The sequence below is a fragment of the Mustela nigripes genome, chromosome X, assembly GCF_022355385.1.
Source record: "Mustela nigripes isolate SB6536 chromosome X, MUSNIG.SB6536, whole genome shotgun sequence".
In the NCBI taxonomy this organism is placed as follows: domain Eukaryota; kingdom Metazoa; phylum Chordata; class Mammalia; order Carnivora; family Mustelidae; genus Mustela; species Mustela nigripes.
The window spans coordinates 109,875,349-109,889,234 of NC_081575.1; the positions used below are offsets into that span (position 1 = coordinate 109,875,349).

The 13,886-nt window shown below is 38.0% G+C and overlaps 1 protein-coding gene across 1 annotated transcript in view; it reads right to left on the minus strand.

Annotated features, from left to right (window-relative positions):
* CDKL5 (cyclin dependent kinase like 5) overlaps positions 1 to 13,880 on the minus strand; it is a 54,474-nt gene extending 40,594 nt beyond the window's left edge. Inside the window, exons 1-4 of the mRNA XM_059385534.1 lie at positions 13,815 to 13,880; positions 9,766 to 9,886; positions 7,338 to 7,397; positions 3,212 to 3,302 (exon numbers count right to left, since the gene is read on the minus strand). Coding sequence (XP_059241517.1) covers positions 3,212 to 3,302; positions 7,338 to 7,397; positions 9,766 to 9,883 — 269 coding nt within the window. The 5' untranslated portion in view covers positions 9,884 to 9,886; positions 13,815 to 13,880. The remainder of the gene's footprint in view (positions 1 to 3,211; positions 3,303 to 7,337; positions 7,398 to 9,765; positions 9,887 to 13,814) is intronic.
* Between the last annotated feature and the right edge of the window lie 6 nt (positions 13,881 to 13,886).

The following is a 13,886-nucleotide window of genomic DNA, read 5'->3' on the forward strand; positions in this document are numbered from 1 at the left end:
ACAGTGGGTTAAGCCGCTGCCTTCGGCTCAGGTCATGATCTCAGGGTCCTGGGATCGAGTCCCACATCTGGCTCTCTGCTCAGCAGGGAGCCTGCTTCCTTCTCTCACTCTCTATCTGCCTGCCTCTCTGCCTACTTGTGATCTCTGTCAAATAAATAAAATCTTTAAAAAAAAAAAAGAAATTAAAAAAAAAAGTTAAAAGAAGGGTAAAACAAAATAAAGTATTTGAAAAAAACACAGGATGAAATTCTAGAATGTCATAATGATACAGCAGTAATACAAAACTTTTAACAGATACTCTAAAGCACTGTTAACACTATACAGAAATGTTTCTAGGACAATAAGTCATTACAAATGAAAGTCAGTATTTTCTTTATCTCATTTCATTCCCACAAAAACCTAAAGGACCATCTTAGGAAACTTCATGTACATTTTCTTTCTGTAGCTTGTTGGGGAGGGAAGGATACTGATCTTTCTTTAATACATGTATAAAAGAAAAAACTTGTGCTAGATGGAGAAACTTACAAAAAATCTCTACATACCCAAATCACGCTATTTTTCTTCTGTCAACGGATATGAATAATTTATGCAGATGGAACTATTTTGAATGTCAAGGACAAAGTCTTAAGAATGTACAAAAACGTAAAATCTTAATATTAACCAACTATCAACTGATTTCAATGGGATTTTTACACAAATAATATGGTTCTTCAACTAGTAGTTGACAATCATTTAATTAGTAATATATAATTTGGCCCCAATTAATTGGAGTCCTATCTATTTTTGGTAGCTCCCACACATCTCTAAACATAACTGCAGTTTTCTGACAGGTATTATTAGGCAGCAAATACTCTGAAGGTCTATAATAAGGTTGTCCTCAGAATGAACTCATTGGGGCTATCACATAGACAAAATCATATCATAAAAAGTCCTCTACCATACATGACTCCTTGGATGGTGTTCTAAGAATGATCTACTTCATATTCATTTCTTCTTTGGCAAATCTGTCCAGTAAACTCAAATTCCAAATCCCTCCCCAAAGAAAATGGATTACGCATCTTATTAAGTCCAGACAGAGGTACACAGAAAAAGAAACAAAGACAAACACAAAAGAAAATCAATCAAAAAACCAAGTTTAAAAATTTGCACAGGGCGCCTGGGTGGCTCAGTGGATTAAAGCCTCTGCTTTCGGCTCAGGTCATGATCCCAGGGTCCTGGAATCGAGCCCCACATCGGGCTCTCTGCTCAGCAGGGAGCCTGCTTCCTCCTCTCTCTCTGCCTGCCTCTCTGCCTACTTGTGATCTCTGTCTGTCAAATAAATAAAAATACTTAAAAAAAAATTTGCACAGAAATTCTAAAATCTATCCACACAAAGAGAAATAATAAAGTGACTAACCACCATTTGTTTCCCAAGATAAAGCAAGCTTTTGATTAAAAAAAAAAAATAGTAAAGCTTCCAGTAACTGGTATCAATAATTCTTATACACTCTATGTCAGCAATGAATCAAGAATTACAATCAGATGGTTAACAGACACTGGGAAATTGTGAATATCAAAATAAACCCTCAGTGAGTAACTTACACATACTGTCATCATGATCTTCAACAACAACAAAAAAACCACAGAGGGGCGCCTGGGTGGCTCAGTGGGTTAAGCCTCTGCCTTTAGCTCAGGTCATGATCTCAGGGTCCTGGGATTGAGCCCCGCATTGTGCTCTCTGCTCAGCAGGGAGCCTGCTTCCCCCTCTCTCTCTGCCTGCTTCTCTGCCTACTTCCAATCTCTCTCTCTCTCTCTCCCTCTTGTCAAATAAATAAAATCTTAAAAAAAGAAAAACACACAGAGAAATTTGTACTCCTACTATATAAGTAGTATCTTTTAAAAATTAAATTTCTCAGGGTGCCTGGGTAGCTCAGTAGGTTCAGTGTCTTGACTCCTGATTTCAGCTCAGGCCATGATCTCCGGGTCATGGGATCAAGACTTGCGTGAAGCTCCACACTCTGTGCAGAGTCTACTTGAGATTCTCTCCCTCTCTCTTCCTCTGCTCCCTGCCCCCACTTGAGCTCTCTTTCTAAGATAAACAAATAAATAAATAAAACCTTTAAAACTTAAATTTCTCATGACCCCTATATATATGTCTCGCACACTAAAGAGATGAAACCTATAATGAGTACCAGTCATCATCACTACCATATCTCATTTTATTTGCAGAGTTTGCCTTCTTTCTTCATTCTTGGATGGTTCCCAAGAAGGAAATACAATGTATGGAAAATAAGAAAGTACTACAACTAAGGTAATACAGGATTATTCATATAACTATGTAATAGAGTTCAGGAGGATAGGATCCTTCTTAGGTTCTCAAGTTTCTAAAAAGAAAAGAAAAATCTTTTCAGTAAACCCTTTTCTGGGGTTAACAGATGAGTGAAAGCACTGAAAGTGGAAGGGTGGGCACACAGTGGACAGATGTGATATTGCGGAGAAAATCAACAATGCGGTGTGTTTGAGCAGCCATTTATCATCAAACGAGGTTTCTCTATTCATAAGAAAATTGGCAACTGCTTCAGTATTTATACCATGTTTCTGGCAAAGTGATTAGATATAAGAGACACCTGATAACTGCTTGTTGAATGAATGAATGATTGAATGAACCAACAGATAGGCCAGTCCTCCCAGAAAGAGATCGAGTTTATTTCTTCATCCCTTGAATCAGGGCTTGGCCATGTAACAGGTTTTGGCTAATGAGGCGAAAACCAGGGTAACAGAGGCTTGAAAACCACCTTTGCATTGAGGCTTGCCCAATTGCTGCAGGGAATTTTTCGGCTATCACATGAAGCCACTTGGACTTGCCCACTGGAGGATAAGTCTCCATGGAACAGAGATGGTCTGTCCCAGCCAAGGCCTCATAAACCAACCATCCTCCAAATGATCTACTGAGTGACTACAGCTACCTGAGTGATTCCCATTGAGACCAAGAGAAGAACAATCCAGCTGAACTTTAATTACTGACTCCCCTAAATCACTGGCATCCAGAATTGTGAGCAAATAAAATGGTGTTTGCTTTATACCATTAAGCTTTTGGGTGGCTTGTTATACTGCAAGAGGTTAACTGGTATTTAATTAACTAAAGTTCTTATCTTCCATAGATGATCCCAAACCTAATGACACATGATCAGCAGATATATAAATGTCATTTTATCTGGGGAAGGTAACTTACCCAAGTAAGAGTTCTGGGGACCGATACCACCTGGTGGCCACATATTCTGTATAATTAGCATTATTGCCTTCTGATAGGTTCCGAGCAAAACCTGAAATACAGAAAACCCCAAAGGTATAACTGTGAAAAAGAAGCAACAATATCATGCTGGCAAGGTATTTCAGTGCTAGTAATATTTTAAAGGAATATCAAAAGAACACAATGACTGGTACTGAATGGGCTATTTATTAATGGTCCCTTCATTATTTTAAAAATGTTAGTCCATTCGTATATCAGTTAACATATAGTGTATTCACTAAAAAAACCCGTCTCCTCCTATATTAAAGAAATAGTATTTTTGAAGTCATCACATACTTTTACAAGCATTCAGAGCATACTTTTAAGTCAGCTCTCTCGATAAATGCAAATCTTGGGAACAAAATGAAGTCCCTACAAGAGCCCAAGTCAAAGCTAAAATACCCTGTCACAGATGGCCATTATATTTTTTTTCCCCCAAAGGATTTTTATTTATTTACTTGAGAGAAGGGAGGGGGGAATTACGGAGAGGGAGAAGCAGACTCCCCATTGAGCAGGGAGCCCGACAGGGAACTCGATCCCAGAATGCCGGGATCATGATCTGAGCCAAAGGCAAACACTCTGAGCCAGTCATTATATTCTGATATGTGGGATTTAACATTAGTATTTGTAGATCTACTGTTGCTGATCAGCTCTAGCCATTATATAGACAACTAATAGTTGGCAATAATGGAAACTAAGCAGGCCAAAATTATTTTCATCTCCTAATGTGACAGAGAAGCATATTAGGGGTACCTTAATTACTTACTCTATCGATAACTATTTTCCCTCTAAACCCTTTCAAAAGATTTTGGGGCCAAAAAGTAAGCCAGCAGGTAAGCTAATTAGCCACCTAACACACCAAAAGCATTATGGACAGTCAGAGAGAACCAGAACATTAAAATGAGGGGTAAAACATTAGAGTAAAAAATTGGAAGAAATATTCCTATTTTCAAATGGGATTCTTCAAGATAGACAAAGGAGCCCAGTGTTATAGAGGGAAAGCAGTTGAGACATGATCACTGGGGACGCATAGGGTACAAAGAACCACATGCAATGCAGCCATGTGAAATTTCCTTACCACTTCAAATTGTCTTTCCTTTAAAAAATGATGCTGGGGGTGCCTGGGTGGCTCAGCTGGTTAAGTTTCTGACTCTTGATTCTGGCTCAGGCCATGATCTCAGGGTCCTGGGGTCAAGCCCTGAATCTGGCTCCGTGCCCAGAGGGAAGTCTGCCTGAGAATTCTCTTTCCCTCTCCCTTTGCCCACCCCCCACTCTCTTTCTCTCCCCCCCCCCCCTCAAATAAATAAATAATTCTTTAAAAACTAAAACTAAAAATAGAAAAGAAAAGAAATGATGCCCCATCAGGAATACCTTCCACTATTATTAACCATTCTATAGGCATCACATTTGTATTTACAATTTGTTTACAAATTTCAGTAATTTGGGGGTTTAAGCAGATCATCAACCCATAGAATCATGGATACATAGTAAAGGAAGCATGAGGTGCACAGAATCTCAGTACTTGATGGTAGTCACAATTATGGATAGGAAGCAAGAAATAGACCCAGAAATATTCCTGAAAATCATAATACTAAGAAAGTGCTAAAAATGTCAAGGTCAAGATCTTTTAAACAGCTGTATTTGGATATTTCTTTCTTATTCTTCTAAGCACTTCATAAGATGTTTAAAATATAGCAGGACTTGCAAAGAAGACATCCAAATGGCCGACAGACACATGAAAAAGTGCTCAACATCACTCGGCATCAGGGAAATACAAATCAAAACCACAGTGAGATATCACCTCACACCAGGCAGAATTGCTAAAATTAACCAGTCAGGAAACGAATGACAGGTGTTGGTGAGGATGCGGAAAAAGGGGACCCCTCCTACACTGCTGGTGGGAATGAAAGCTGGTGCAGCCACTCTGGAAAATAGCATGGAGGTTCCTCAAAAAGTTGAAAATAGAGCTACCCTATGACCCAGCAATCGCACTACTGGGTATTTACCCTAAAGATAAAAATGTAGAGATCTGGGGGCACCTGGGTGGCTCAGTGGGTTAAAGCCTCTGCCTTCGGCTCGTCCTGGGATCGAGCCCCACATCGGGCTTTCTGTTCAGTGGGGAGCCTGCTTCCCTCCTCTCTCTGCCTACTTGTGATTTCTGTCAAATAAATAAATAAATTCTTTAAAAAAAAAAAAAAAAAAAAGTAGTGATCTGAAAGGGCAGGTGCAGCCCAATGTTTATAGCAGCAATATCCACAATAGCCGAACTATGGAAAGAACCTAGATGTCCATCAACAGATGAATGGATAAAGAAGATGTGGTCTATATATATATACAATGGAATAATATGCAACCATCCAAAAAACAAAAACAAAAAAACAACATCTTGCCATTTTGCAACAATGTGGATAGAACTACAGGGTATTATGCTGAGTGAAATAAGTCAATCAGAGAAAGACAATTCTCATATGATCTCTCTGATATGAGGAATTTGAGAGACAGAGCAGGGGTTCGTGGGGGAAGGGAAGGAAAAATGAAACAAGATGGGACTGGGGAGGGAGACAAATCAAAAGAGACTCTTAATCTCAGGAAAGAAACTGAGGGTTGCTGGCGGGGAGGGCGGGTATGTGCTATGGTGAGTCCCGTGAATTGTGTAAGACTGATGATTCACAGACCTGTGAAACAATAATACATTATATGTTAGAAAGAAAGAAAGAAAGAAAGAAAGAAAGAAGGACTCTTCTTTGTAATATTCCCTATAAATAGTATAAAACAATTTAAGTCCTACAAAACGTTTTTTCTCAGGCAAGCAGGTTCATAATATTCAAATTCTTTGCAAACACTGAGTGAAAACAGTTACACTTGCTTCTAATAGCCACACTGGAGAAAAGTGGTCCTTCACACAGTACGTTCTTAGAAGGCTTCTATTTCTCATTTGTTCAATCCACCTCCGAGGTACTAATCTAACTCTTGCTTATGAAAGGAGATGAATTTTCACTTATATGTAGGAGTTTACATTATACTTACGATTATACTTGAATATATGAAAAATAACATTCAGTCAAGTTGTTATTTTTCAGCATACAGATTAGACAAAAAAGATTTAAGTGACTCAGAACTTAAGCACCCTAACCTATAGTCTTAAAACTTTCCTGAATTATTTCAACTTTAATTTTTAATAGCACTTAATACAGTTTTATATGTATGGAAATGAATGCACAATTTTCTACTAGGAGAGTACAATTCAAAAGCTTCCTTATAGGGGCACCTGAGTGGCTCAGTGGGTTAAAGCCTCTGCCTTCGGCTCAGGTCATGATCCTACCGCCTTAAGATCGAGCCTTAGGATCGAGCCCGGCATCAGGCTCTCTGCTCAGCAGGGAGCCTGCATTTCCCCCCACCCATTTGCCTGCCTCTCTGCCTACTTGTGATCTCTGCCTGTCAAACAAATAAATAATCCTTAAAAAAAAAAAAAGGCTTCCTTATACACTCAACCAGGAGATGGAATATTAAACATTAATTACTAATCTCATTCATTGAAAGGGAATAAATGGAACTGCTCTAAAAAGTCTTTGACGTTTATAGGTATGTAACCATTGCACATGCATGACACATATGTATTTACCTATGCATATTGTTAGTTAATGATCATACCTAAAATAATTTCTATCAATGTTTAAAATACCTCAAAAATATTCTTTTATCGTACCCAAAACAGAAGGCATAGTAGTGTTTCATAGAAAACTGGTTTTTTGGAATCATTAAGTACTGGGTTTATGAATATATACACATGCATCTATTTGCTTTGCGTTCTCATTAAACAAATACTGCATTATGAATTTTTAAAAAGAGTAGACAATACTATGCAAAGAGTGTACAGTAGTCACCTAACCATCCATTTTCAACACATGACCCAACAGAATATTCCTCTGCTAACTGAAGTCAAAACATAAAAAACAAAACAAAACAAAACAAAACAAAAAACCCAAACCTTTTAATAAGCCTTTAAAAGCTACCTATGTGTTATATTAAATTAATTCTACTTACAGGACTCAATTTCTTTTTAACTTACCAAAATCACACAGTTTCAAAACATCATTGTGGCTGATTAAGAGATTTTCTGGCTTTATATCTGAAGTATAAAGATGAAAAATCAATTATTAAAAAATGTTCCATGGACTGCTGATTGACACTATTGGATCACTATAACGGCATCTTTTTGTTTTTTTTTTAAAGATTTTATTTATTTATTTGACAGACAGAGATCACAAGTAGGCAGAGAAGCAGGCAGAGAGAGAGGAGGAAGAAAGCTCCCTGCTGAGCAGAGAGCCTGATGCGGGACTCGATCCCAGGACCCTGGGATCATGACCTGAGCCGAAGGCAGAGGCTTTAACCCACTGAGCCACCCAGGCGCCCCTCTATAACGGCATCTAGTTAGAAATATCCAGACTAGGGGCGCCTGGGTGGCTCAGTGGGTTAAGCCTCTGTCTTCAGCTCAGGTCATGATCTCAGGGTCCTGGGATTGAGCCCTGCGTTGGGCTCTCTGCTCAGTAGGGAGCCTGCTTCCCGCCCCCCTCTGCCTGCCTCTCTGCCTACCTGTGATCTCTCCTGTGCATTAAATAAATAAATAAAATCTTAAAAAAAGAAAGAAAGAAATATCCAGAGTAATATGAATAGAAACCTGTGACAGGGAAAAGCAGGGTAACACATTTTTTGCTGATTCATGAAAGTTTCAACTAATTTTTTTTGAGAAACATGAAGACCCACAATGTAAAAAATATTTTTCCCTTTAAATTGTAAAGGTATTAATGTGATCTCGGAAAGGAATTTAAGAATCACTGAATCTAGGTCACCACATTTCAAGGAACTATTCTACTTTATAAAGTACTAGTAACAGAAGTTGGAGATAGAATATAAAATTTTCAGAGATAGAATATTTAAAAAATGTTCACACCTACAAGATACCTTAAAAACATATATAAGTACCTAGTATTATATTTACTAGAGGAAAAACTACATAAAAATTAGAATTTGTTGTGATTTTCTATATAATGCCTATATTTACACATCTCTAGCTTTTCTGTGTGGTTCATAATTATAAATGTGTAATGCCGAAGTTATACTGGATGAGTCAAGACAAGATTTCTCATTTTTTCCATGGATCTTCAGAAGATGTAGTGGGAGCTGAGTAGAAATATACAGAAAATGCTATTTAATTCCTGCTTTGGGAGGCATCTCACAATCCTATTTTTAGAGTACCTATCATCTGTATCAGATGGCAGAGGTAAAAATGGAAAAGGGGAAGACAGGAGGAAAATCTGAAGATTTCAGAATCATGGTTTCTACTGCTAATTCATAATCATTGATTTATTACCATATACTTAACCAAATCACAGCAACACTATAGAAATGCAGCTAAATCAGTTCTGTATTAATAGCTTCATATTGTGGTACAGACTGTTATTAATATCATTACTCTAGATACTAGCCATGTAGTTGACTTGGAGATCTCTCTATACCACCAACAACCTGGATAAGGTAAGTGATACGAAAGTCAAATCCAAAAAATATATAAAATGTCTTTTTCTAGATATACTAGGAGCTGGCATTTTTCACATGACCTTTAAGCTATTCTTAAAGTGAGACTATTTTTAAAGTGATATGTTTGAGTGTCTGTATAGGTAAATTAAAATGAGGTATTCATTTATCTGGTAATTCAAACACAAGAAGTAGATACTGTAACATTTTCTGATAAACATCTTCTGGCTCCATTATTTTATCAGTATGTATCCCATTACTGAAACTCTGGGATTCAAGAGAGCTTATCAGGAGAAGATAAATAGTGTAGAAGCAAAAACCATGCTGAGAAAGTAATTTCCCCTTTAGTACTATAAACCACCCACCACACAGCAATAAAGGACAAAATATTAACAGTTTATGGAAGCACACGCATGACATTTATGCAAGGTTGATCATGCCTACAACTCACAACGGGCTCTTCTCACTAATGGGTAGGGAAATTCAGGAACTTAATTCAGGAACTGGTTGGTTTAAGAGGGAATGGGAGGTGACTGTCAATGGGGGTCAGTGACCACCTTTAAAGCCTTATTCTAGGTGGTTTCACATTTTCTGGTCTACCAGCAGGACCAAAAGGCAACAGAGAACATCCCTTTGCTCTTTTTACCCAAGGTAAGCTTCAAAGTTCCTATTTGCTGAGTTCTTTATATCCCTAGGCATTTCTAAAGTTGAGAATAGACCTGGTTATACAAACAGAGATATCACCATAATATCCAAATAAACTTGCAATCCATCCTTTTGGTGATACAAAAGGAGACTCAGAAGGTGAACAATGTCTCATATCCTGTACTTTCAAAATGTATTTAATTTAAGTGGAATGTCAGTGCTCATAGAAGTACTCTTAAAACAGTAATATGTAAAATATTTCAATGTTAACTCTGAGGTTTTCTTAATATTTTTCATTCCAAAAATTGCATACTTACCTCTATGGACAATATCATTCTTATGGCACCAGTGAATAGCTTTGATTAACTGATAGATATAACTTTTAACTTTTTCAGGTGGAACTCCATTTGGCATTTCTTCCAGCAATTCAAGCATATTCTAAAAATTAAGTAGGGAATCATTAATCTCTACAAATTAGGTAGACCCATAAATCATGTATTAACAATTTTAAAAAGCATCTTTAGGGGCGCCTGGGTGGCTCAGTCGGTTAGGCATCTGCCTTCGGCTCAGGTCATGATCCGAGGTCCTGGTAGAGCCCCACCCACATTGGGCTCCTGGCTCGGTGGGAAGCCTGCTTCTCCCTCTCCCATTCCACCTGCTTATGCACCCTTGCTCGCTTGTTCTCTCTCTTTCTCTCTCATGAATGAATAGAATCTTAGCTAGATAGACAGACAGACGGACAGATAAGCAAGCATCTTGGATGAAAATTCACCCAATACATGCAAGCATTTTCAACAACTGTTTTGCTTTCCACCTACTATCTTTTTCATGCAGAAGCAGAATACTGTATTAAATCAAAGTTCTCTTTTAAGAGAAATTCCATTTTTACTACACCCCAGTGCTTCCCCAAATAATAACCCTGGCACTTTCCACTCTCCGTAAAACCTTTCAGGCATCACTTTAAAATAACTTCAAGGGAAAAGCAATACAAAGTAGAGATAAAATGCTGTAATGTAAAATGGAGGGGGGAAACAGTCATTTAAACACAGCCTCCTATGTACGTTTACTAGAACCTTGCAATAAAAATCAGGCCTTGAAAATATTTCTGGAATACCTGGAAAATATTCTTAAAAGAAAATGCTCCCTAAGATTAGGAGAGATCCATGCAATCAGTACAAAAATTAAGACAGGCCAGAAAATCTTGCTGAAATAAACATTGACAGACTCCCAACAAACCAAGTTCTGAAACTCTTAGTCTGGAGTCTAAAATTCATGTAAAATTTTTTTATTAAGCAGAAAATCCACTTAACCAGTCTCCACTGAATTTCCAGATTAACCACACATTTCCCATTGCCTCTGTAAGGTCAATACTAAGGTCCACAGCATGATTAGAGTTCATTTTTTGTAGACGACAATCTGGGAAAGCAGGTACAAAGTATGATCTGTGGATCTCTTAGGGGTGGTTACCAGATCTTGCAGAAGGCCCATAAAGTCAAAACTATATTCATAGCAACACTCAGCTCGTTGGCTCTTTCACTGTGTTTGTATTTACACCGATGACTCAAAGCAAGGATGGGTGAACTGGGGGCACCTTAAATCAATGCTACACACTCGCAGTTTAAAAAAAATAAAAAGACGAAACGCCAGTTTTAGTTAAGGATGTCTTTTTTTGATGAAGCAGTAAAATTATTGCTTGTATTAAATTTCAACTTTTGAGCAGGTGTCTTTTTAGGAATCTACACGGTAAAATGAAGAATACACATGAAGCACTTCTGTTACATAACAAAGCAAGATGGTTGTCTTGAAGAAAATCACTTGCGTGATTGAGCTGCAAGCTCAACTAGCTGCTTGTTTCTGGCAGAACACCGTTTCTTACTTGAAAGAATGACCCCACAATCAAATTTATGTTAACATGTGGGCGCCTGGGTGGCTCAGTGGGTTAGGCCGCTGCCTTCAGCTCAGGTCATGATCTCAGAGTCCTGGGATCGAGTCCCACATCGGGCTCTCTGCTCAGCAGGGAGCCTGCTTCCCTCTCTCTCTCTGCCTGCCTCTCCATCTACTTGTGATTTCTCTCTGTCAAATAAATAAATAAAATCTTTAAAAAAAAAAAAAATTTATGTTAACATGTAATGGGATTATTATTGTTATTCCTAAATGAATCAATAATTTATTTTTTAAAAATAAATAGTTACCATATAGTTACCATACCAGGTACCACCTACCTTCGTATTTATATGTGAGGAAGAAGGAAATATCTATTTGTTTAAGCCACTGTCGTCCTGTATCTCTAACAACCCCCTACCCTTTGAGAGCATCACTTTCCTGCCCTCTTGAGACTCTGTTAATCGTTAGGCACTGCCGCTGATGGGAGGTCACCTTCCACTGAAAAACCACAGGGTCAGGGCAAGAACCCAGGCCTAGAGGGACACATATGGGAGCTCTGGGAGCAGCCCTGCCACTTAACAGCAAAGAGAGCTCAGACATAGAAACTGGTACACAGAGGTAATTTCCCCATTTGTTCATATTAAATTGTTATTAATCGTGAACTACCACCATGAGCAGAACAGAAATTTTAAAAAGACAAACTGAAATAGATCTGTCAGAATTTCATTATGTGGCAGTGGAAACTGCAAACTGCACAATTATTTCTTGACAACTAAAATATAATATAAAGAGTTTCTGATTTTTACAACAGTCCTTTTTTATAACTTTTTGAGAAGTATTAAATTTCAGTTTAATTTTGGTGGGGAAGGTCCCTTAGGAAAATACCTAAATTGACAAAGGAAAAGAAACCTTAAGGGGCGCCTGGGTAGCTCAGTTGCTTAAGCATCTGACTCTTGATTTCGGCTCAGGTCATGGTCTCAGGGTTGTAGGATCGAGCCCCATGTCAGGCACCACGCTATGAGTGCAGCCTCTCTCTCTCTCTCCCTCTTCCCCTCCCCACCCCATCAAAAAAATAAAGATCTGTCCTCACTTAAAAAAAAGAAAAAGAAAAAGAAACCTTTAAGCAGATTTTGGAAAAGATACATAAAACAGTGTCTTAAAATGACAGAGAAAACTTATAATACTCTTCAAGTTTTGCTTGAAATGAATTTACTATGTCCATTTACTTTCATTAGAAAAATAATTTATAAAGGCTGAATTAAGTCAAAAGCCACATTCCTAGTCCATCGTCTTGGCAACATTGCTTTCTATTTTGTAATGGTGATGGTGGTGGTGACACGGTCATTTATGGCACAGAAAGCAGCTGGTAAACATAAGTCTCTCCAGTCATCACCTTCTTCAGAAAGCCTCATTTTATAATTTAGAAATTTCTCATTTTATCATGCAGATTCCTAAAAAGACATGTACTCCAGAAGTGAAATTTAATAAAAGTAATAATTTTTACTGTTGTTTTGGTAACAGGAAATCTGGAGCCACATACTCATTCATCAAGGAAACCTCTAAAAGGTCCACCTGGCTCAGTTTATTTTACTCTTGTTAAGGTAATTATTTCAGTTTTGGACAATAACCAAACACTGTAGGGCTGCTGCTCTCAAAGAAATTTAAAGACATACGTATTGATTACTGCAGCATACACTTGCCCCTGGGCCACATATCATTGAAGTGGTCACTAATAGTTACCAATTTAAAAAAATGTAAAGCAAGTATGCTAACAACCGAAGTGTATATACTTTTCTACTTTTCTCCCATGCTTCCAATTCCTTAGATGCGGCCGCATCTACCTCCTCATGCCTCACCTTATGCCTCCTGGCACATCTCTTTCCCTTAAAGCCAAAGCACAGGCAATTCACAAAAGGCTGCTCCATGAGCCCACTCATTCGCCACTCTAGGTCGGATTTAGGCAGTCATCCTATGCTGGCAGGCTGCTTTCCACACCTCTGTCATCCTATGTCATCACTGTCAATTTACTTGTCTCTCTCTCAGAGGCCTTGCCTAGGTTTAACTTAAATGAACCAAGTCTAAAAATTACTTGTTGAACACAGATTCTAAAGCATCAGAAGCCAAATTAATTCACTGTTGAAATGTAAGATGATCTCTGTAGAGTTAAATTACACAAAATACTTCAATACATTTCAGGGCTTCTAATGATTATGGATAATAATTTCATTTTTAAAATACCAAGAGTTTGAGTACATTGACAAATCACACTAGATAATAATACTTCTTTGAAAACTGCCAGAAACAACCCTAAATAAAAAAATCAGGCAGGGGCGCGTGGCTGGCTCAGTTGGTAGGGCATGCAACTCTTGATCTCAGGGACATGAGTTCAAGCCACATGCTGGGTGTAGAGATTATTTTAAAAAAATAAAATAAAAGTTAAAAAAAATCAGGCAAATCTCCTCACTATCAATTAGTGACTTACTTTTTCAACATACTCAAACACCAAGTACAATTTCCCCCTCCGACGAAAGGCTTCCTTCAGCTCCACGATGTT